The sequence below is a fragment of the Bufo gargarizans genome, chromosome 2 (genome assembly GCF_014858855.1).
Source record: "Bufo gargarizans isolate SCDJY-AF-19 chromosome 2, ASM1485885v1, whole genome shotgun sequence".
Lineage (NCBI taxonomy): Eukaryota > Metazoa > Chordata > Amphibia > Anura > Bufonidae > Bufo > Bufo gargarizans.
In genome coordinates, this window is record NC_058081.1 from 74,062,449 (window position 1) to 74,081,882 (window position 19,434).

Genomic DNA, 19,434 nt, shown 5'->3' on the forward strand with positions numbered 1-19,434 from the left:
GGGAGGAGAGGGATGAGAGGCTGTGGGAGGTTAGGCAGTCGGAAGGAGGCGTTTTGGGCACTGTAAGAGGGGCGTTACTGGGCTCACTAAGGGGAACAAAAACGCCCCTCTGGGCACCTTCAGGGCTAATTTGCATAACCATAAAAGTCGATTTTCTCATAAACTACTGGACGGATTACAAGATAGAAGAGCACAGCCTATTCAAGGTAAGCTGTGCTGCATGACTGCTTTAAAATCCGATTTTGGGTTAGGGGAGGTGACAGAATCCCTTTAAAGGTTTTTTTTTCATCTCAGACAATGGGGGCATATTGCTAGGATATGCCCCCATTGTCTTATAGGTGCTGGTCCCACCGCTGGGACCCACACCTATATCGAGAACGGAGCCCCGAAAGTGAAGGAGAGAGTGCACTGCGCATGCGCAGCCGCCCTCCATTAATTTCTATGGGGCCACTGAAAATAGCCGAGCTCGGCTATTGTTGTCTGCCCCATAAAAATGAATGGGAGCATGGGCCGCGCATGCGCGGCACGCTCCCGTTCACTTCTATGGGAGAGGCGGGGATTAGCGCTTGGTGGTGGACGGACCCCGGGAAATCTGGTGTCCTCCAGCCACAGCGCTCCCTGCTCCATTCTCAATATAGGTGCGGGTCCCAGCGGTGGGACCCGCACCTATCAGACAATGGGGGCATATCCTTGCGATGTGCCCCCATTGTCTAAGATGGGAATACCCCTTTAATAAAGCATTGTGGTCATTTTATTGTAAAGAGGAAGTTGTGCGTTTATTTTTAGCAGTAAGTTATAGAAATGTAGAAAGGTGCCATTTGCCTCTATGTTATGGGCCCCCCAGAGCGTTTAGCTTGGGGGACACATGTGGGCAATGGCACCATTAATTTAGTTAGGTAGGGTCCTATATAGTTCTGCCCCCCCCTTCACGCTCTTATTTCAGATTTTACCTCAAGATTAAAATGTGGACCAGTTCCAGCTGGTTTGAGTAGATCTTCTGAGGCAGCTGTAGCTCCACGGCTGATTGGCTGATGCTGTTGCTGTGGGAAAATACCAAGTCCTGATTTGTTGCCCTGCTTTCGGCAGGAAGGATTTCTTCTTCAAAAATTGTGGGGTTTAGCGGTGCTTCTGGGTCAGTCTGAAGAGGACCAGAACACTTGAAGTGGAATTTGTACTGGGCAAGGACTTTCCATTGTTTGGGCAGTTGTGGAGCGGAGTTCCTGATAAAAAGCAAAGATGTGCCGTTGCCAAGGGCAACCGTCGGGAAGACAAAGAGGTGGAGAGCGGTGCGGTTCTCAGGAGTGCATATCTTCCCTGCGACTGTGCCCGGAGTCCTAGAGAGGAAGTGCGGAGGTGCAGTAAAGCTGTTGCTAGGAGCGACCACAACCTTGATGAGTCCGCGGGAGAGAATGTCACTGCTTTACCAGAATGGTTGATTACAAAGGGTAAGACTGTTCCTGTTATTAACTGTGTGGCAGAGCCAGTGACAGTGAGCCGGCGGCAGGGGATACCTGCTGGGCCGGTAGGTGATAAGTCACACAGAGAAAAAAAAAACTGTCTGGACAGGCGGATAAGCCTGCTGTGATTGCTCCCTCGCAGAAACCTGCAGGGGAGAAGGTTTCTGTGTTACCTCAGTTGCCCATGACCAAAGCTAGACATGGGATGACAAGGATCCGGGATCCCATGCTAGCCCGGGTAAGAGGCAGCACAATATTGAAACCTGAGACTGGTAAAATAATAAAGGTGCTGGACAGTCGTGCGGAGAAGGACTATCCACTGATTTTCACTGAGCTTGAGACTCCAATGAGAACAGAGACTGATGAACTCGATGTTACAGATAAGCTTATGCATGAGGGAGTGTTGGGGTGTAATGTTCCCTTATGCTGGGAGTTGTGGAGTAATGGAGACACTTCTGCAGAGTGCAAAAACTCCTGCAGAACGTGTACCTGTACCTTTAAGTGAACGTGTAAGGGAAAGGACCATTGAAAACAGTGATGGTACCATGTTTGCCGAAATGCATAATGGAAATGTGAAGTCATGTGATATATGTGATAATAATGACATGCCTTTTCCTTTGCAGGCTGTGATCGGGGAAAAAGCCCCCCCTGTTGGTAAACATGTGTCTGATATAAAAGGGTTGATAAATGTTGAAGAAACACCGCTAGGAGACCCCATTGTAGACAATGTGGCGGGGCTAGAGGGTGTACCACACGGACCAGAGGTGGATGTGCAGTCTCCACAGGTTTCTATGATTAATAAAATGTCCCAGGTGGGGATTGACTCAGGGGTGCCCCTAGAGGCCAGGGTTAATAATGACACAAGCAGTATAAGTGGCCTATGTGCCGTGACAGTTAGAAACTCAGAGTGAGGCTACCATGTCAAGACCCAGCAAAACTGAAGTCGTTACTAGTAGCAACCAGGTGACAGTTATATCTGACGAGACGAGAGTTCAGTCGGGTGACTGCCTAGTGTCTGAAGCTCACATCCTGACAGTTGTAGATGACCTGACAGGACAGTACAGCTACAAACTTGAGATGTTTTTGCTCGCTCTGCACAGTCCCTAGATACACTAGAGATGGGGCTAGCGGTTCTCGCAGAGCAACTGCAGGAATCTCCAGAGGAGTCACAGAAAGAGATGAATGAACTGAAAGAACTAGAGTCACTAATAGAAGCGGAAATTCTCCAACTTCAAGAGGAACTTGCAGCTTCTGAGCGATCCAGACTTCATGCAGAGCAGGAAAGAGATGAGCTGGCTGATGAGGTTCTAAACAGCGCCTCAGAAAAATCTGCTCTCTTGGAGGAGAAAAGACATTTGGAAGCCAGGAATGGCTCAACTTGATCAAGAGTTATGTGATCGCATGGTGGACCTGGACCACCAGAGACAAACTGTATCTAGATTGGAGAAGAAACAAAATAAGTTTGACCAGCTCTTGGTTGAAGAGAAATACATATCGGCTCGATATGCCGAAGAACGTGACCGAGCGGAGGCTGATGCTTGGGAGAAAGAGTCCAAGACCCTCTCCTTGGCTAGAGCCCTTGAAGAAGTGCTTGAGGAGCGAAATGAATTAGAGAGGCTGAACAAGCAACTCAGAGCAGAGATGGAAGCTCTCATGAGCTCAAAAGATGCCATCTATGAGGTGGAGAAGCCTAAGCGTGCTCCTGCACAGCAGGTGGAAGAAAGTGAGAAACCGGAAGAGGAAGATCCTCTGGAAGGTGCCAAGAAGTCAGAGCCTGGTAAGAGTGGGTCTGGAGATGGTGGTGCCAGGGTACTGGCCAAGGCAGAGAAGGTGGAAAAGGTATCGGCTGAACCAGTTGATGGGGCTGATGTCGATGCAGAGGCCAAGAGTCTCATGACAGTGTGTAACCAGGACCAGGTCGCAAAAGACGTCCCCTCCGCCTACAAGGCCTTCCAAGTAGCCAGCTGCCTGCTGGGGAAGAAATATGAGGAGACTGGACGGCCAGTATGCAGATCTGGGCTATTGCGATGGGCTGTCTCTCCTGACTCCTCCCCAAAAGGAGACCAGTGTCCTGGGTGAGCCTCTGGAGAAAACGCCAGAAGACAAGAAGTATGCTGAAGACCCCGAGTGCCTCCAACCTTGATGCGAAAGGGAAGGAGGAATTAAGAAAGCAAGGATATGATGCCATGTCCCTGAATGGTGAGGAAGGCTAATAAAGTAAAGGCCAAAGAGACAGAGGCCAAGGAAGCTAAGGCCGAGCTCTTGAAATGGGAGAAAACCTTGGATGTCCCAGAGACCAAGGTTAGGGCGGAAAGAGCGACTGCTGAAGTGGGAAAAGCCACTGAAGACGCAGAAGACTCTGAAGCTGGCTCCAAACCCGAAGAAACACCTGCTGAGAATAATGGTAAAGGGGTCCAGATGCGTGGAAAAGGAGCGAGACATAAGAAACCTGCTCTGCTGAAGGAGCCCCGCAAGGCAAAAGAGAAAGGGTTGGGACACGACCATGACTGGGACCAGTTCAGTCAAGAGTTGCCGCAGTCCAAGAAAGGACGTGAGGGGCCTGTGCAGAAGCCAGGAAATATAAAAAGACAGTACCTACTCATGAGATGGACAAGAAATACCCAGAGGCCTTGTCAGCTCTGTAATAAACTCATGAGGGTGACAAACCAAGCGCTGTTGTCCTGGGTCTGGCAGAATAAGGGGAAGACTGTAGGCCAGGTTAATGCCCGTTCACGAGCATCTGGATTTGATGCTAGTGTTCACCCCTACGGGCTTGAACAAAGGGGGGAGGTATGTGAGGCAGTGACATGCCTCATGGTTGTTAGGGGAGATATATGGCAGGATTTGCTGTGTCTTCCCCCAGAATCGCCAGGTCTGAAGAAAGACCAGGTGCAGTAATCACCTGGGGATAAAGGAATCCTCAGAGTGAGAGGGGGTGGGGACTTGCACACAGAAGGCTGGAGTGGCTCTGTGTGGTCTGAGCCAGGAGGGCTGAGAGACCACTATCCCCCAAGAGACCCCGGTGTGAGAGCAGCCTGGAGGCTGCTGGAGGTTGGGCTGGGAAAGCCGCATCTCATCACGGGTGTGAACTGTGGTACGCTTTAGGTGAGTCAGGGAAACCTGTGTGTTTAGATAGGGCCCTGACGGGCAAGGTATTTTATTTTGGCTTTGTGTGTTTTGCTTTATGCCGTGTGCCACAATAAAGCACAGTTTGGCCCCTAAATCCTGGTGTCTGTGAAGAAGCGTGTGTTTGCAACCCCTGGAAAAGAGCTAATCCCCTACAGACCCTACCTAACTAAATTAATGGTGCCATTAGATCATAGATAGATCATCAGTTAAATGAAAGTGCAGAACCCAAAATCACAAAAATATTGTGGCAAATAGGGCGGAACTGCTCAAACTCCAAACACTATAGCGTGTTTTTCATTGGGGGAGCAGTCCCACCGCATGTGGACCGCAGCAAACGGCCATCCCCAGCAAAAAATGCGCACAATGGAGGATGCCGGCGCGGTCCACATGCACCACAAAGGCATCCTACACAAAACGGAGCATTGTGCGGATGAAAATATAATATAAATCACAGAGAAAATGCACCAAACGGATATGCCACTGACTATACAGGTCCTTCTCAAAAAATTAGCATATTGTGATAAAGTTCATTATTTTCTGTAATGTACTGATAAACATTAGACTTTCATATATTTTAGATTCATTAGACACCAACTGAAGTAGTTCAAGCCTTTTATTGTTTTAATATTGATGATTTTGGCATACAGCTCATGAAAACCCAAATTTCCTATCTCAAAAAATTAGCATATTTCATCCAACCAATAAAAGAAAAGTGTTTTTAATACAAAAAAGTCAACCTTCAAATAATTATGTTCAGTTCTGCACTCAATACTTGGTCGGGAATCCTTTTGCAGAAATGACTGCTTCAATGCGGCGTGGCATGGAGGCAATCAGCCTGTGGCACTGCTGAGGTGTTATGGAGGCCCAGGATGCTTCGATAGCGGCCTTAAGCTCATCCAGAGTGTTGGGTCTTGCGTCATCTCAACTTTCTCTTCCCAATATCCCACAGATTCTCTATGGGGTTCAGGTCAGGAGAGTTGGCAGGCCAATTGAGCACAGTAATACCATGGTCAGTAAACCATTTACCAGTGGTTTTGGCACTGTGAGCAGGTGCCAGGTCGTGCTGAAAAATGAAATCTTCATCTCCATAAAGCTTTTCCAGCAGATGGAAGCATGAAGTGCTCCAAAATCTCCTGATAGCTAGCTGCATTGACCCTGCCCTTGATAAAACACAGTGGACCAACACCAGCAGCTGACATGGCACCCCAGACCATCACTGACTGTGGGTACTTGACACTGGACTTCAGGCATTTTGGCATTTCCCTCTCCCCAGTCTTCCTCCAGACTCTGGCACCTTGATTTCCGAATGACATGCAAAATTTGCTTTCACTCCAGTGCTGCTTCTCTGTAGCCCAGGTCAGGCGCTTCTGCCGCTGTTTCTGGTTCAAAAGTGGCTTGACCTGGGGAATGCGGCACCTGTAGCCCATTTCCTGCACACGCCTGTACACGGTGGCTCTGGATCTTTCTACTCCAGACTCGGTCCACTGCTTCCGCAGGTCCCCCAAGGTCTGGAATCGGTCCTTCTCCACAATCTTCCTCAGGGTCCGGTCACCTCTTCTCGTTGTGCAGCGTTTTCTGCCACACTTTTTCCTTCCCACAGACTTCCCACTGAGGTGCCTTGATACAGCACTCTGGGAACAGCCTATTCGTTCAGAAATTTCTTTCTGTGTCTTACCCTCTTGCTTGAGGGTGTCAATGATGGCCTTCTGGACAGCAGTCAGGTCGGCAGTCTTACCCATGATTGCGGTTTTGAGTAATGAACCAGGCTGGGAGCTTTTTAAAGCCTCAGGAATCTTTTGCAGGTGTTTAGAGTTAATTAGTTGATTCAGATGATTAGGTTAATAGCTTGTTTAGAGAACCTTTTCATGATATGCTAATTTTTTTAGATAGGAATTTTGGGTTTTCATGAGCTGTATGCCAAAATCATCAATATTAAAACAATAAAAGGCTTGAACTACTTCAGTTGGTGTCTAATGAATCTAAAATATATGAAAGTCTAATGTTAATCAGTACATTACAGAAAATAATGAACTTTATCACAATATGCTAATTTTTTTAGAAGGACCTGTACTAGCTAGTCATACAAGCAGATATTAAAAGCTGAGACTTTTGCCAATATATTCCTGTCAGAAAGATATCGGAGCCCATCATGCACCACGTCACGGTCACTCAGCATGGCAAGGGGTCCTACCACTGCGTTAACTATGGTGTGAACACGGTCTGAAGGTGATGTAATCCAGCTCACAGCCAAGCTTCCACACAAACGCATAGCAGGACAACTAATGCAATGTGAACAAAGCAAGACTGTAAGCCACACCCATATCAGACCGTGTGATGGAGGTTACCAGGTGCAAAAGAATGTTTAAATGCCAGGTGAAGGCACATTCAATACATATAAAACAACAGGAACTGACAGGATTATATTGGCAAAAGTTTCAGCTTTTAATATCTGCTTGTATAACTAGCTAGTATAGTCAGTGGCATATCCGTTTGGTGCATTTTCTCTGTGATTTATATTATATTTTCATCCGCACAATGCTCCGTTTTGTGTAGGATGCCTTTGTGGTGCATGTGGATCGCGCCGGCATCCTCCATTGTACGCATTTTTTGCTGGGGATGGTTGTTTGCTGCGGTCCACATGCGGTGGGACTGCTCCCCCAATAAATAACACGCTATAGTGTTTGGGGTTTGAGCCGTTCCCCCATATTTGCCACTATATTTTTGTGATTTTGTTTTATATGTATTGAATGTGCCTTCACCTGGCATTTAAACATTCTTTTGCACCTGGTAGCCTCCATTACATGGTCTGATATGGGTGTGGCTTACAGTCTGGCTTTATTCACATTGCATTAGTTGTCCTGCTATGCGGTTGTGTGGAAGCTTGGCTGTGAGCTGGATTACATCACCTTCAGACCGTGTTCACACCATAGTTAGCGTAGTGGTAGGACCCCTTGCCATGCTGAGTGACCGTGACGTGGTGCTTGGGGCTCCAATAGCTTCCCGACAGGAATATATTGGCAAAAGTCTCAGCTTTTAATACCTGCTTGTATGGCTAGCTAGTATAGTCAGTGGCATATCTGTTTGGTGCATTTTCTCTGTGATGCAGAACCCCTTTAAAGCATTGTAGCCATTTAATTCCGAATAAGAAGTTGCTGTGTGTTTATTTTGAGCGATAAGTTATAGCAATGTAGAAAGGTGCCATTTGCCTCCATGTACAAGTCATACGTCCATAAACATGGAAGGCACCAAGAGATATGACAGATGCCTCCCAGAGAAGGACACCATGGTGACATCACTCCTGGTCATAGGTATCACCGATGGATGCTCTACTTCTCTTCATAACATCCTCTACCTGCGAGCTCCACGTATCTAGAGCAGCACTATGTGCAGGACAAATTCCTCCGGAGAAGTGTGAAGATGTGTGGTGGCATTCAGCCTGACCGTTCTGAATGGGAATGCTCAGCAGGCTTACAATAAATCCTACATGACCTGGATTTCAGAAAGGTGACCTTAATGGCAGGACTAGAAACACATCAGTTGATCCTGTCATGTATAATCGCCTATTCACACACAAGAGGAAGACCTTAACCAGCTATAAAACTACATAAGTAACATGTCTGCCTGGCGTCATGCAGCTTGGTATTTCAGCCAACAATGTGTATGCAGATCTTCAGATCAACACCTGAAAAGTGAAGGTTACACACTGGTATAGTATTTGGGCACTAACCTTAATGTCATAGAACATCAATTAGTTCCTGCTTAGTAAATGCAGCAGGCCAAGGGTTAAAGGGGTATTCCAGTGATGTACAGTTATGCAAGATTTGTTTGTTTACTGCCAGTGACATCCAGGGCTTCTTGTCACTATGCTAAGCGGAGGCTTCCACCTAGCAGCGAGCCCGGTGACGTCACCGGTACAAATGGGTGGTCTCTAGCGCTGCCGGAGGCTGGTCCTATGCATATGTGGCCTATAAATAAAGAGCAACTTTTAGCCAAGAATCGGCCTTGAACCTGGAAAACCCCTTTAAGTGGCAGCAAGACTTGGCATGTAAATACACAAAGACCTCTATCTATCCTGGACATCATGAAACTTGAGGACAGCAGTGACTGGCACAGATCAAGTGTGCTCTGTGCTCCAATACATGGTAGGTTGGCGTCTAGACACATGTACAACCAAACAAAGTGTGCCAATCGTAATGGAAACTGGCCAGGCTGTGCCAACAGTGCATTTCACATTGGATATTGGGCACGTTATGACTGTCCTAAGATGATGCACATCTTAAATGGGTGCAGGTGCCCAATCTTGAAAATGCATCACATAGCTCTAGTACTAAACTGGCATCAGCTAGTGCACAAACACAAGAAATAGAGAATAAGCAATCTCCACAACCTGTAACCTAATAAAAATTGCAAGATGCGCCAATCCTAGGTGCCCCGCAGTGAGGGAGCTGGACGCGATGGAGAAGTCTTTGTGGCACATACAATGACCTCTTTCTTCACTGAGATAGCCATACCAAAGCTACATGCCTCAGACGTACATACGGCACCAGAAATGAGATACATATATACCTACGGCACCAGAAATGAGATACATATGGCACCAGAAATGAGATACATATGGCACCAGAAATGAGATACATATAAACATATGGCACCATGGTTTTCTTGGGAAAGGGTCCCCTGTCCATGGTGCTACTTGTGCGGCTCCCACACATGAACATCTGAGGACCACAGTGGACAGAAACCATAACATCCACCTGTCAGATTTAGGGTATGCTTACCCCTCGGCACTGGTTCCAGCATGGATTTGGTGCTGAAAACCATGCCAAATCCGCCTCCTACTGTTTTACTTCATGCAACCAAGAATGCACATACCCTTAGGGCAGTGTTTCCCAACCAGTGTGCCTCCAGCTGTTGCAAAACTACAACTCCCAGCATGCCTTGACAGCCTTTGGCTGTGCAGGCATGCTGGGAGTTGTAGTTTTGCAACAGCTGGAGGCACACTGGTTGGGAAACACTGCCTTAGGGTACGACCACACCGTCAGGTTTCTGCATGCAATTTTGGAAGCCAAAACCAGGAGTGAATTAAATAAGAGGAGAAGTCATATCTGTCCTTTGTACTTTCTCTGCTTTTAGGATCCACTCCCGATTTTGGCTTCCCAAACCACATCAGGAAACCTGACCCTGTGGCTGTAGCCTTAGATCAGGACGATCAGTGGCGACCAATGGAATTATCTGTGACAATGTGAAATCCTGACTTCTCCATCATGTATGTAACTTTTCTCCCCAGAAGTCCCAGTACAGGAGGCTACAGGACACTCACCTGCGTGCTCCCACAGCATCCCATGGTGCTCCCTCTCTTCGGCTCTGGTCTCCGGTGGGGTATTCCCAGGGGCTGGCCAGTCAAATGGGCAACTCCTATAGGGCAGGGTGTGGGGTGAAGGAAGGGGGGAAGGTGCAGAATGAAACACACACTGGAAAAACAGGAAACAATAAAAGTGAAAGGAACGAGGACCGCAGTGCACACGGGCAGTCGCCGTCTGACAAGAGCGCCGTTTTCTCAGAGCTGCGGCTTTCTTCTAGGGGGAGGACGAGTCCCATCTGCTGCGCCTGTCACAGGCTGCCATGGCGCTGGGGGGGGAGGAAAAGACGACGGCAGAACGGGCGCGCTTCCCTCCTCTGCCCGGCACGGGAGCGTCTAGAACGGTTGTGTCTAGAATGGAACTGCTCCTGCTTGGAATGATGACGCAGGAGTCACGTGCTGCAGGCCGGTCATGTGACTGCTCTCACACCGGCGAAGCCTTGATTGTGCTGGGGTGCTGAACTGGCGCGCTTGGTCCGTGTCTGGTTCTGAAGGGGTTAACGTGCGGCTGAATGACTGGAAAGAAATGATATTAATTATATATATATATATATATATATAAACTCCTGAATTTGCAGGGGCTGTCCCTTTTTTCAGACACCAATGGGCGTGGTTATGTAAGCCCTATCTGTAACTGGTCAGTCCCATGTAGTTTGGGCGTTAGTGGGGCGGGGCCTAATTGTCCTACTGTTTCCCAAATTACCACATTTATATATATATATATATATATATATATATATATATATACAAAGGGAAAAATGGCGGCACTGGCTGCACTAGGAAAAAAACGGGTGCACGTTCCTGGGGAATCGACCTCTCACCCCAACCAATATATCCAGAAAAAGGACGGCACTCCAGCAGGATGAAAGTGAAAAACTTCTTTTAATCGACCATACGGTGCAACGTTTCGGCTCAACTGAGCCTTTCTCAAGCAAAGGTACAAATCAGGTGAAGGCAAATATAAAGACTGAATCAAATCATGTGATCTCACCACACCCTGTGGGCGTGTTACAAAAGTGACAATTGCACAAACATAATATAATACACAATACAGGTGTCAGATAAGGCAAATTAAAAAATTACATGCATCAGGTATTAGCACATCTGGCTATAAATACATCAATCCAACATACATGTATGACATTTGCATATGTGAACGGGCGGATCCACAGGACAGACACATAGGGAGTGTGAACAGTCTGTGGATGCGTCCAGTGAGTATAAAAAAACCAACCGAGGGAGGAGCGAAGGGATGAACCGGAAGATACATATTATCGGCGAGGGGTCCCAACTATGCGATCAATGAGCACTGTGCACATAACACTGGACAGGAGCGGCGTGACTTCAATCAGGGGGCGGTGGCAGCTGGAGGACGCCGAAGCATCATCAGGGACGGCCTCCGCTCTTGCGTCATTGCAGCGTCACACGAATCAGCCTTGGTGCGTTGCGGCGCATGCCCAGTATGTATCCAGTCTCGGGACGCCATCTTGGAGACTGGAATATTGCCATTCCCCTGAATTCCGACACCAGACCTGTTATATTCGGATATCGCGACTCAGACCAGTACAGACAGACCTGGGACCAGATCGTCTACATACTGTGTATTGACCACAGCCCACCAGCATCATAGAAACCACGATGTGGAGGACTGTATTGATCAAAACTGTCTGGTTGCGCTCATATCCAAGAGGGCTCTCCTCCAGCAGGTCCCCAGGTGTCTCAGGGAGCAAATCTGTAATGGGGATAGAAAAAATAGCACCTGCACCATAATGGCCCAAAATAATCCCCCAACGCACACCGCGTCCAATGAAAAAATTATATATGTGAAACAACATAGTTTAAAAAAACCTTTCTCAAAAAGAACCGCATAGTTGTTGGCAGTATCACCCTCCCGTGTAGAACAAAGCTTCCGCTTCATCCGTAAATTCCATCCCTCAGAATAATGGGTGCAAGTGAACTGTGAAGAGAAGAAAAAAAGGAGAAATTAAAATGAGTACATACTCTCAGTGTGTGCACAGAAGACATCGCAACACAACCTGCTAGACACTGGGGGCAAGCCAGCCCTCACACAACCTCCCCAAAGTTGAATTCTACGTTTAATCCATTTGGTCTGAGGCTATTGAGCCTATGGATCCAACCTAGTTCCCTACGCTTAAGTATCCTAGACCTATCCCCGCCACGTCTGGGCTGCGGCACATGGTCGATGATCCATGAGAAAGGCTCAGTTGAGCCGAAACGTTGCACCGTATGGTCGATTAAAAGAAGTTTTTCACTTTCATCCTGCTGGAGTGCCGTCCTTTTTCTGGATATATTGGTTGGGGTGAGAGGTCGATTCCCCAGGAACGTGCACCCGTTTTTTTCCTAGTGCAGCCAGTGCCGCCATTTTTCCCTTTGTATATTCCTGACTTATTGGCTGAGCACGGCCTATAACTTTTTTCCACTTTTACTCATTTTTTCATTTTTTTCATCATGTCTAATCCTGATTCTATATCGACCTACGGTTGTGTGTATACAGCAGAAGACACCGAGCGCATATTGCGTGACATAGGAGGAGATGCCACGTTCCTCAACACTCCTTCCATCAGAGAGCTCAAACGTAAGTTTGAGAATGTTTCTAAGCGCATGGTATCCCTTCGTCTGCATATGATGACTTTGGGGGAGTATCATAAAACGCAAAAAATTCCCAGAGGGATGCGGTCGAATATACGGCCTAACCTTTTTTTCAACAATTCTACTTTTTGTAAGAAGTTTGAGGCGCTATCTAACCGCTACTCCCTTGACTTCATATTGCTCAACATTGAGTTCCTACAGCATGAATTGGCTACTTTGACTTGTGACATACGTGAGCTGGAGACCAGTCTGCAAGCACTTTTGTCTAATGAGGACTTTACTAAATATATGGAGGACATGTCTGCACAGATGAAACTTTTTCAGACCGACTCAGAGGAGAACAAACGGATCAAGTGGTGTAGAGACACTGAAGACTACAAAAAGGGCAATATTTACAACTGGTAGACGGAACGACAGTTTAACATACAACAGAAGGATGGCAGAAAAAGAAGGAAGACAGCACAGACCTCTTCAAACAACGTGCAGTCTTTTTTAGACCAGGGTCCACTGATTCCAGAAAGTCGGGACGACGCATCAGGAGGGGTGGACGTGGACACAGGAGGTTCAGGCAAATCACGGAGCAACAAGAATCGACCTGTGGTAACCAGGAGCAACGTGATGAAGAAAAAATGATGGTGGTCAATCTGTCTTCTAAAGAACTGACTTCCACACAAGTGAGTGTTTTATCGAAAGGATTTTCATTTTGTCCCAGCTCCACTGTGAACTGGTTTGAACTGGAATCCAACCTGTTTTCTTTTTTTCGCCGCATTAAACTTAAAGTATGGCATCATAACAGGATTAGTGTTGAGAGACCCCAGACTAGTGAATTCACACTGGGATCTCTCAATTTATTTCTGAAGAGCAACTTTATTCCCAACATTAATGAACCTGCAGTTGAGGCGTACATCAGTGCAGTCAGACGGGGGCTTTCTGAACTCAGGTCTTCCGTACAGGGGGATCCTGTCTTCAGACACCCCAATCTGACTCGCACTGAGGTGGAGGCTCTTGATACCCTGAGATCTGACCCCACCCTTGTTCTGAAACCTGCAGACAAGGGTGGTGCTGTTGTAGTTATGGACACGAACAAATATGTCCAGGAGGTCATGCGACAACTTGGTGACCCACATGTGTATAAAGTCCTAGACTCTGATCCCAGGTTCAAGATTGCTGGGGTGATACGCAGTTGTCTGAAGGATGCTATGGCTGCTGGTATTATTGATGGGGGTCTTTGTGAATTTCTTGAGGTGGCACATCCGGTCACTCCGGTGATCTATGTGCTACCCAAGATTCACAAGACCCTCATTGATCCCCCGGGGCGTCCTATCGTCTCGGGGTCAGATTCTATCTTCAGCAACATAGCCATCTTTCTGGACAAAGTACTGCGAGATTTCTCCACGGGTGGGTCTTCCTACATCCAGGACACATCAGATTTCCTGGTGAAATTACGGGACACTGATGTATCTCAAGTGGATACATTGATACTGGCATCATTCGATGTCACATCACTCTACACGTCTATAGTACATGAGAGTGGTGTCCAGGCGGTCAGGAGAATGCTCACGAGGTCATCCTATACCTCCCATGCCTCTGATTTCATTATTGATTTGCTCAACATTGTCCTTTATCACAATTATTTTCTTTTTAAGGATGTCTATTATTTGCAACAGCGGGGCGTGGCCATGGGGTCACATGTGGCCCCTACTTATGCGAATATCTTCATGCGGTGCTATGAGGAGGATGTCGTCTATTTGTCCCACCACTTCAGTCATGTGCTGAGGTGGTGGAGATACATCGACGACATCTTCCTCATATGGACAGGTAGCGAGGCGGAACTGGTTGAGTTTCATGCTTTTTTGAACAGTCATGACTCCAATTTACAGTTCACCCTCGTCTATTCCAAAAAGGATGTTCAGTTCTTGGATACCAGGGTTGTGTTCAATGAAGGTGTGTTGTATACTCAACTGTACACTAAACCCACAGATACCAATACCTTCCTGTGCTACAACAGCTCTCACCCGAGGAGCATGGTTCGGTCACTTCCTTTCTCACAGTTTTTGAGGGTTAAACGTGTCGTCTCCGATGAACAGGAGTCCAACGTGTCCCTGGAGTCCATGGCAAAGAGGTTTTGCGATAGGGGGTACCCGAAACAACTATTGGAACAACACATGGTCAGGGCACGTGGTTTTGATAGAGATACTCTGCTGTCCCAGCGCAAGACCGTACAGAAAACAGCTAGGATTCCTTTTGTATCTATCTATAATGAACTTAGCTCATCTATCAATAAGGTCATTAGGAAGCACTGGGGTCTCCTTGGGACTTGTTTCAAGGAGATACCAGAGTTTCAGTGTCCACCGCTATTTTCTTACCGTCGTTCAAGAAATCTCCGTGACCAGTTGGTCAAGGCCGACATTGGCTCCAAGGGGCCATCCAGACAGACTGCACTTACGCAGCCAGGCTTGGGGTGTTTCCCCTGCCTGGGGTGCGTCAATTGCAGGTACATCCGGAAGGGAAAAACATTCATTCATCCCCTCACGGGTGAACCCCATAATATTCTGTTTCATTTGACTTGCAACTCCAGCTACGTTATTTATGTACTTTCCTGTCCGTGCAATCTACTCTATGTGGGTGAGACGACGACAGATCTCAAGACCCGCCTGAACAACCATCGCTTGAGTATCCGGAAGAAACGCCTTGATCTACCGGTCTCTAAGCATTCTTCTGAGGCTGGGCACAGGGAAGGTGATCTGAAAGTTTGGATCATCGACCATGTGCCGCAGCCCAGACGTGGCGGGGATAGGTCTAGGATACTTAAGCGTAGGGAACTAGGTTGGATCCATAGGCTCAATAGCCTCAGACCAAATGGATTAAACGTAGAATTCAACTTTGGGGAGGTTGTGTGAGGGCTGGCTTGCCCCCAGTGTCTAGCAGGTTGTGTTGCGATGTCTTCTGTGCACACACTGAGAGTATGTACTCATTTTAATTTCTCCTTTTTTTCTTCTCTTCACAGTTCACTTGCACCCATTATTCTGAGGGATGGAATTTACGGATGAAGCGGAAGCATTGTTCTACACGGGAGGGTGATACTGCCAACAACTATGCGGTTCTTTTTGAGAAAGGTTTTTTTAAACTATGTTGTTTCACATATATAATTTTTTCATTGGACGCGGTGTGCGTTGGGGGATTATTTTGGGCCATTATGGTGCAGGTGCTATTTTTTCTATCCCCATTACAGATTTGCTCCCTGAGACACCTGGGGACCTGCTGGAGGAGAGCCCTCTTGGATATGAGCGCAACCAGACAGTTTTGATCAACACAGTCCTCCACATCGTGGTTTCTATGATGCTGGTGGGCTGTGGTCAATACACAGTATGTAGACGATCTGGTCCCAGGTCTGTCTGTACTGGTCTGAGTCGCGATATCCGAATATAACAGGTCTGGTGTCGGAATTCAGGGGAATGGCAATATTCCAGTCTCCAAGATGGCGTCCCGAGACTGGATACATACTGGGCATGCGCCGCAACGCACCAAGGCTGATTCGTGTGACGCTGCAATGACGCAAGAGCGGAGGCCGTCCCTGATGATGCTTCGGCGTCCTCCAGCTGCCACCGCCCCCTGATTGAAGTCACGCCGCTCCTGTCCAGTGTTATGTGCACAGTGCTCATTGATCGCATAGTTGGGACCCCTCGCCGATAATATGTATCTTCCGGTTCATCCCTTCGCTCCTCCCTCGGTTGGTTTTTTTATACTCACTGGACGCATCCACAGACTGTTCACACTCCCTATGTGTCTGTCCTGTGGATCCGCCCGTTCACATATGCAAATGTCATACATGTATGTTGGATTGATGTATTTATAGCCAGATGTGCTAATACCTGATGCATGTAATTTTTTAATTTGCCTTATCTGACACCTGTATTGTGTATTATATTATGTTTGTGCAATTGTCACTTTTGTAACACGCCCACAGGGTGTGGTGAGATCACATGATTTGATTCAGTCTTTATATTTGCCTTCACCTGATTTGTACCTTTGCTTGAGAAAGGCTCAGTTGAGCCGAAACGTTGCACCGTATGGTCGATTAAAAGAAGTTTTTCACTTTCATCCTGCTGGAGTGCCGTCCTTTTTCTGGATATATATATATATATATATATATATATATATATATATTTGTACGGTGTTAGGCTACTCTAACCAGTGGCGTAGCGTGGGTTGCCAGCACCCGGGGCAAGCCAAACATTGCGCCCCCCCCGCGCCTACCCCAGGCACGCCACTTTTAACAGATACTATAGTAGATCACTAGCAGTCCTATGTAACACCTCAGATAACACAGAGATAACTCTCTGAGTACAGATAATGTAGTAGATGGGTGTGAGGCCCCAGAATTCAGAACACACACAGTGTGACCTGAAGTCTGGGGCCGAATGCGGCAGGGTGGGCCAAATTCTCAATCTTCTCCCTCAACCCTACCGTGAAACAGATATGTGGATGGACATTATTATTACAGTAGAATACCGCACCATACCTGTTACATCCAGTGACGTCTCCTGTGATGTAGACTCTCCTCGACGTCTTCATTCAGAGATAAGACCGCCATGATAACTTCTTTCAGCCGCTTCTCGTCTCTGCAGAGTTTCACCTAAAAAAATTTAGGTTCCTCACTTTACTATCATGCTCTCCTTCCTGGTGTCTCAACACTGTCATCCTGCTGCCCCCCAATACTGAGCTAGAGCCAGACAGATAGTCCCCCATTCCCCATAATATTATTCCCCCTGTATATTATAATGGCCCCCTCTTTATTATTAATGTACTGGCCCCCTCTTTAATAACAAAGAGGGGGCCAGTACATTAATAATAAAGAGGGGCCATTACATTAATAATAAAGAGGGGGCCATTATATTAATAACGAGGGGGTCATTATATTAATAATAAAGAGGGGGTCATTATATTAATAATAAAGAGGGGGCCATTATATTAATAACAACGAGGGGGTCATTATATTAATAATAAAGAGGGGGTCATTATATTAATAATAAAGAGGGGGTCATGACATTAATAACAAAGAGGGGGTCATTATATTAATAATAAAGAGGGGGTCATTAAATTAATAACAAAGAGGGGGGCCATTACATTAATAATAAAGAGGGGGGTCATTACATTAATAACAAAGAGGGGGTCATTATATTAATAATAAAGAGGGGGTCATTATATTAATAATAAAGAGGGGGTCATGACATTAATAACAAAGAGGGGGTCATTATATTAATAATAAAGAGGGGGTCATTACATTAATAACAAAGAGGGGGGCCATTACATTAATAATAAAGAGGGGGGTCATTACATTAATAACAAAGAGGGGGTCATTATATTAATAATAAAGAGGGGGCCATTATATTATTAATAAAGAGGGGCCATTACATGAATAATAAAGAGGGGGCCATTACATTAATAATAAAGAGGGGCCATTATATTAATAACAAAGAGGGGGTCATTACATTAATAACAAAGAGGGGGCCATTACATTAATAACAAAGAGGGGGTCATTACATTAATAACAAAGAGGGGGTCATTACATTAATAACAAAGAGGGGGTCATTACATTAATAATAAAGAGGGGGTCATTACATTAATAATGAAGAGGGGGTCATTACATTAATAGTAATGTACTGGCCCCCTCTTTATTATTAATATAATGCCCCCCTTTTTATTAATATAATGCCCCCCTTTTTATTAATAATGTACTGGCCCCCTCTTTGCTAATGTAATGTCCCCCTCTTTGTTATTAATGTACTGGCACCCTCTTTGCTAATATAATGTCCCCCTCTTTGTTATTAATGTACTGACTCTAACACTAGCGGCACGGACCTCCGGCAGGGTGTTCCATCGGGTGAACAGCCTGTTGGATCCGTCCTGCCGCTAGTGAACGCGTGCCCCCGGACTGCCGCTCCGTCCCCATTGACTATAGCGGGGGCAGAATTCCGCTGGAGGCATGGCAGCGCACAGCGAGAGGCTGCCGGAATAAAACTAGGACATGTCCGATATTTATTCCGGCAGCCTCTCGCCGTACCTCCGCTGGAACTCCACCCTGTCCCCATTATAGTCAATGGGGACGGAGCGGCAGTCCAGGGGCACACGGTCACTAGCGGCAGGACGGATCCAACAGGCTGTTCACCCGACGGAACAGCCTGCCGGAGGTCCGTGCCGCTGGTGTGAAAGTAGACTTAGCCAGTAAATATATGAAAAAAGTCTAAGAATCCTCAGTGGTTGATACATTTTAATGGCTAACTGAAAAGATGATGACAAAATTGCAAGCTTTCGAGGCTACTTGGGCCTCTTCGTCAGGCGTCTCTTAAGACAGTGTCTGAAGATTCACAAATTTATACACCAAAGTACATAGAAGTAATGAGGTAGATGAGACAGGTGACGTAAAGCAGATCAGTATGAGTGGAGGAGGAAACAGTTGTAACAGTAAATGGTAGGAGGATTATAGATAAGAAGTGTGAAAGTTTTATTGTCCTCTAATTGATGCTCAGTCCATGAATGCGATGAACCAAAGAGGTCTGAGGGCCACAATCTTTAAGAGATGTAAGCAGATATAAATCCATGAGACACATTCATTTCTGATCTGAGTGTGTCAAAGGTTATCATGAAGTTGTATTCCCAGATTCTCCTGTCCCTCTGTGATTTGAAATTCCCCTTTAATATCAATACTTTCATGTCTGGGATGTTGTGGTCGTAGCTGCAAAAGTGTTAGGTACAGGCAAATTTTTCCTTTCTTTTTGTATTGTGTGGCGATGAGAGTTCTTTCTTGTTCTGAGTTTTTGGCCAGTTTCACCGACATAGAGACCTCCAGTAGGACAATTGGTACATACAGTACAGACC

The 19,434-nt window shown here is 46.5% G+C and overlaps 1 protein-coding gene across 1 annotated transcript in view; it reads right to left on the reverse strand.

Moving 5' to 3' along the window:
- The window catches only part of LOC122929472 (choline transporter-like protein 1), a 179,468-nt gene extending 169,154 nt beyond the window's left edge, over positions 1-10,314 (reverse strand). The window contains exon 1 of the mRNA XM_044283063.1: positions 9,907-10,314. Coding sequence (XP_044138998.1) covers positions 9,907-9,930 — 24 coding nt within the window. The 5' untranslated portion in view covers positions 9,931-10,314. The remainder of the gene's footprint in view (positions 1-9,906) is intronic.
- Positions 10,315-19,434: the final 9,120 nt, after the last annotated feature.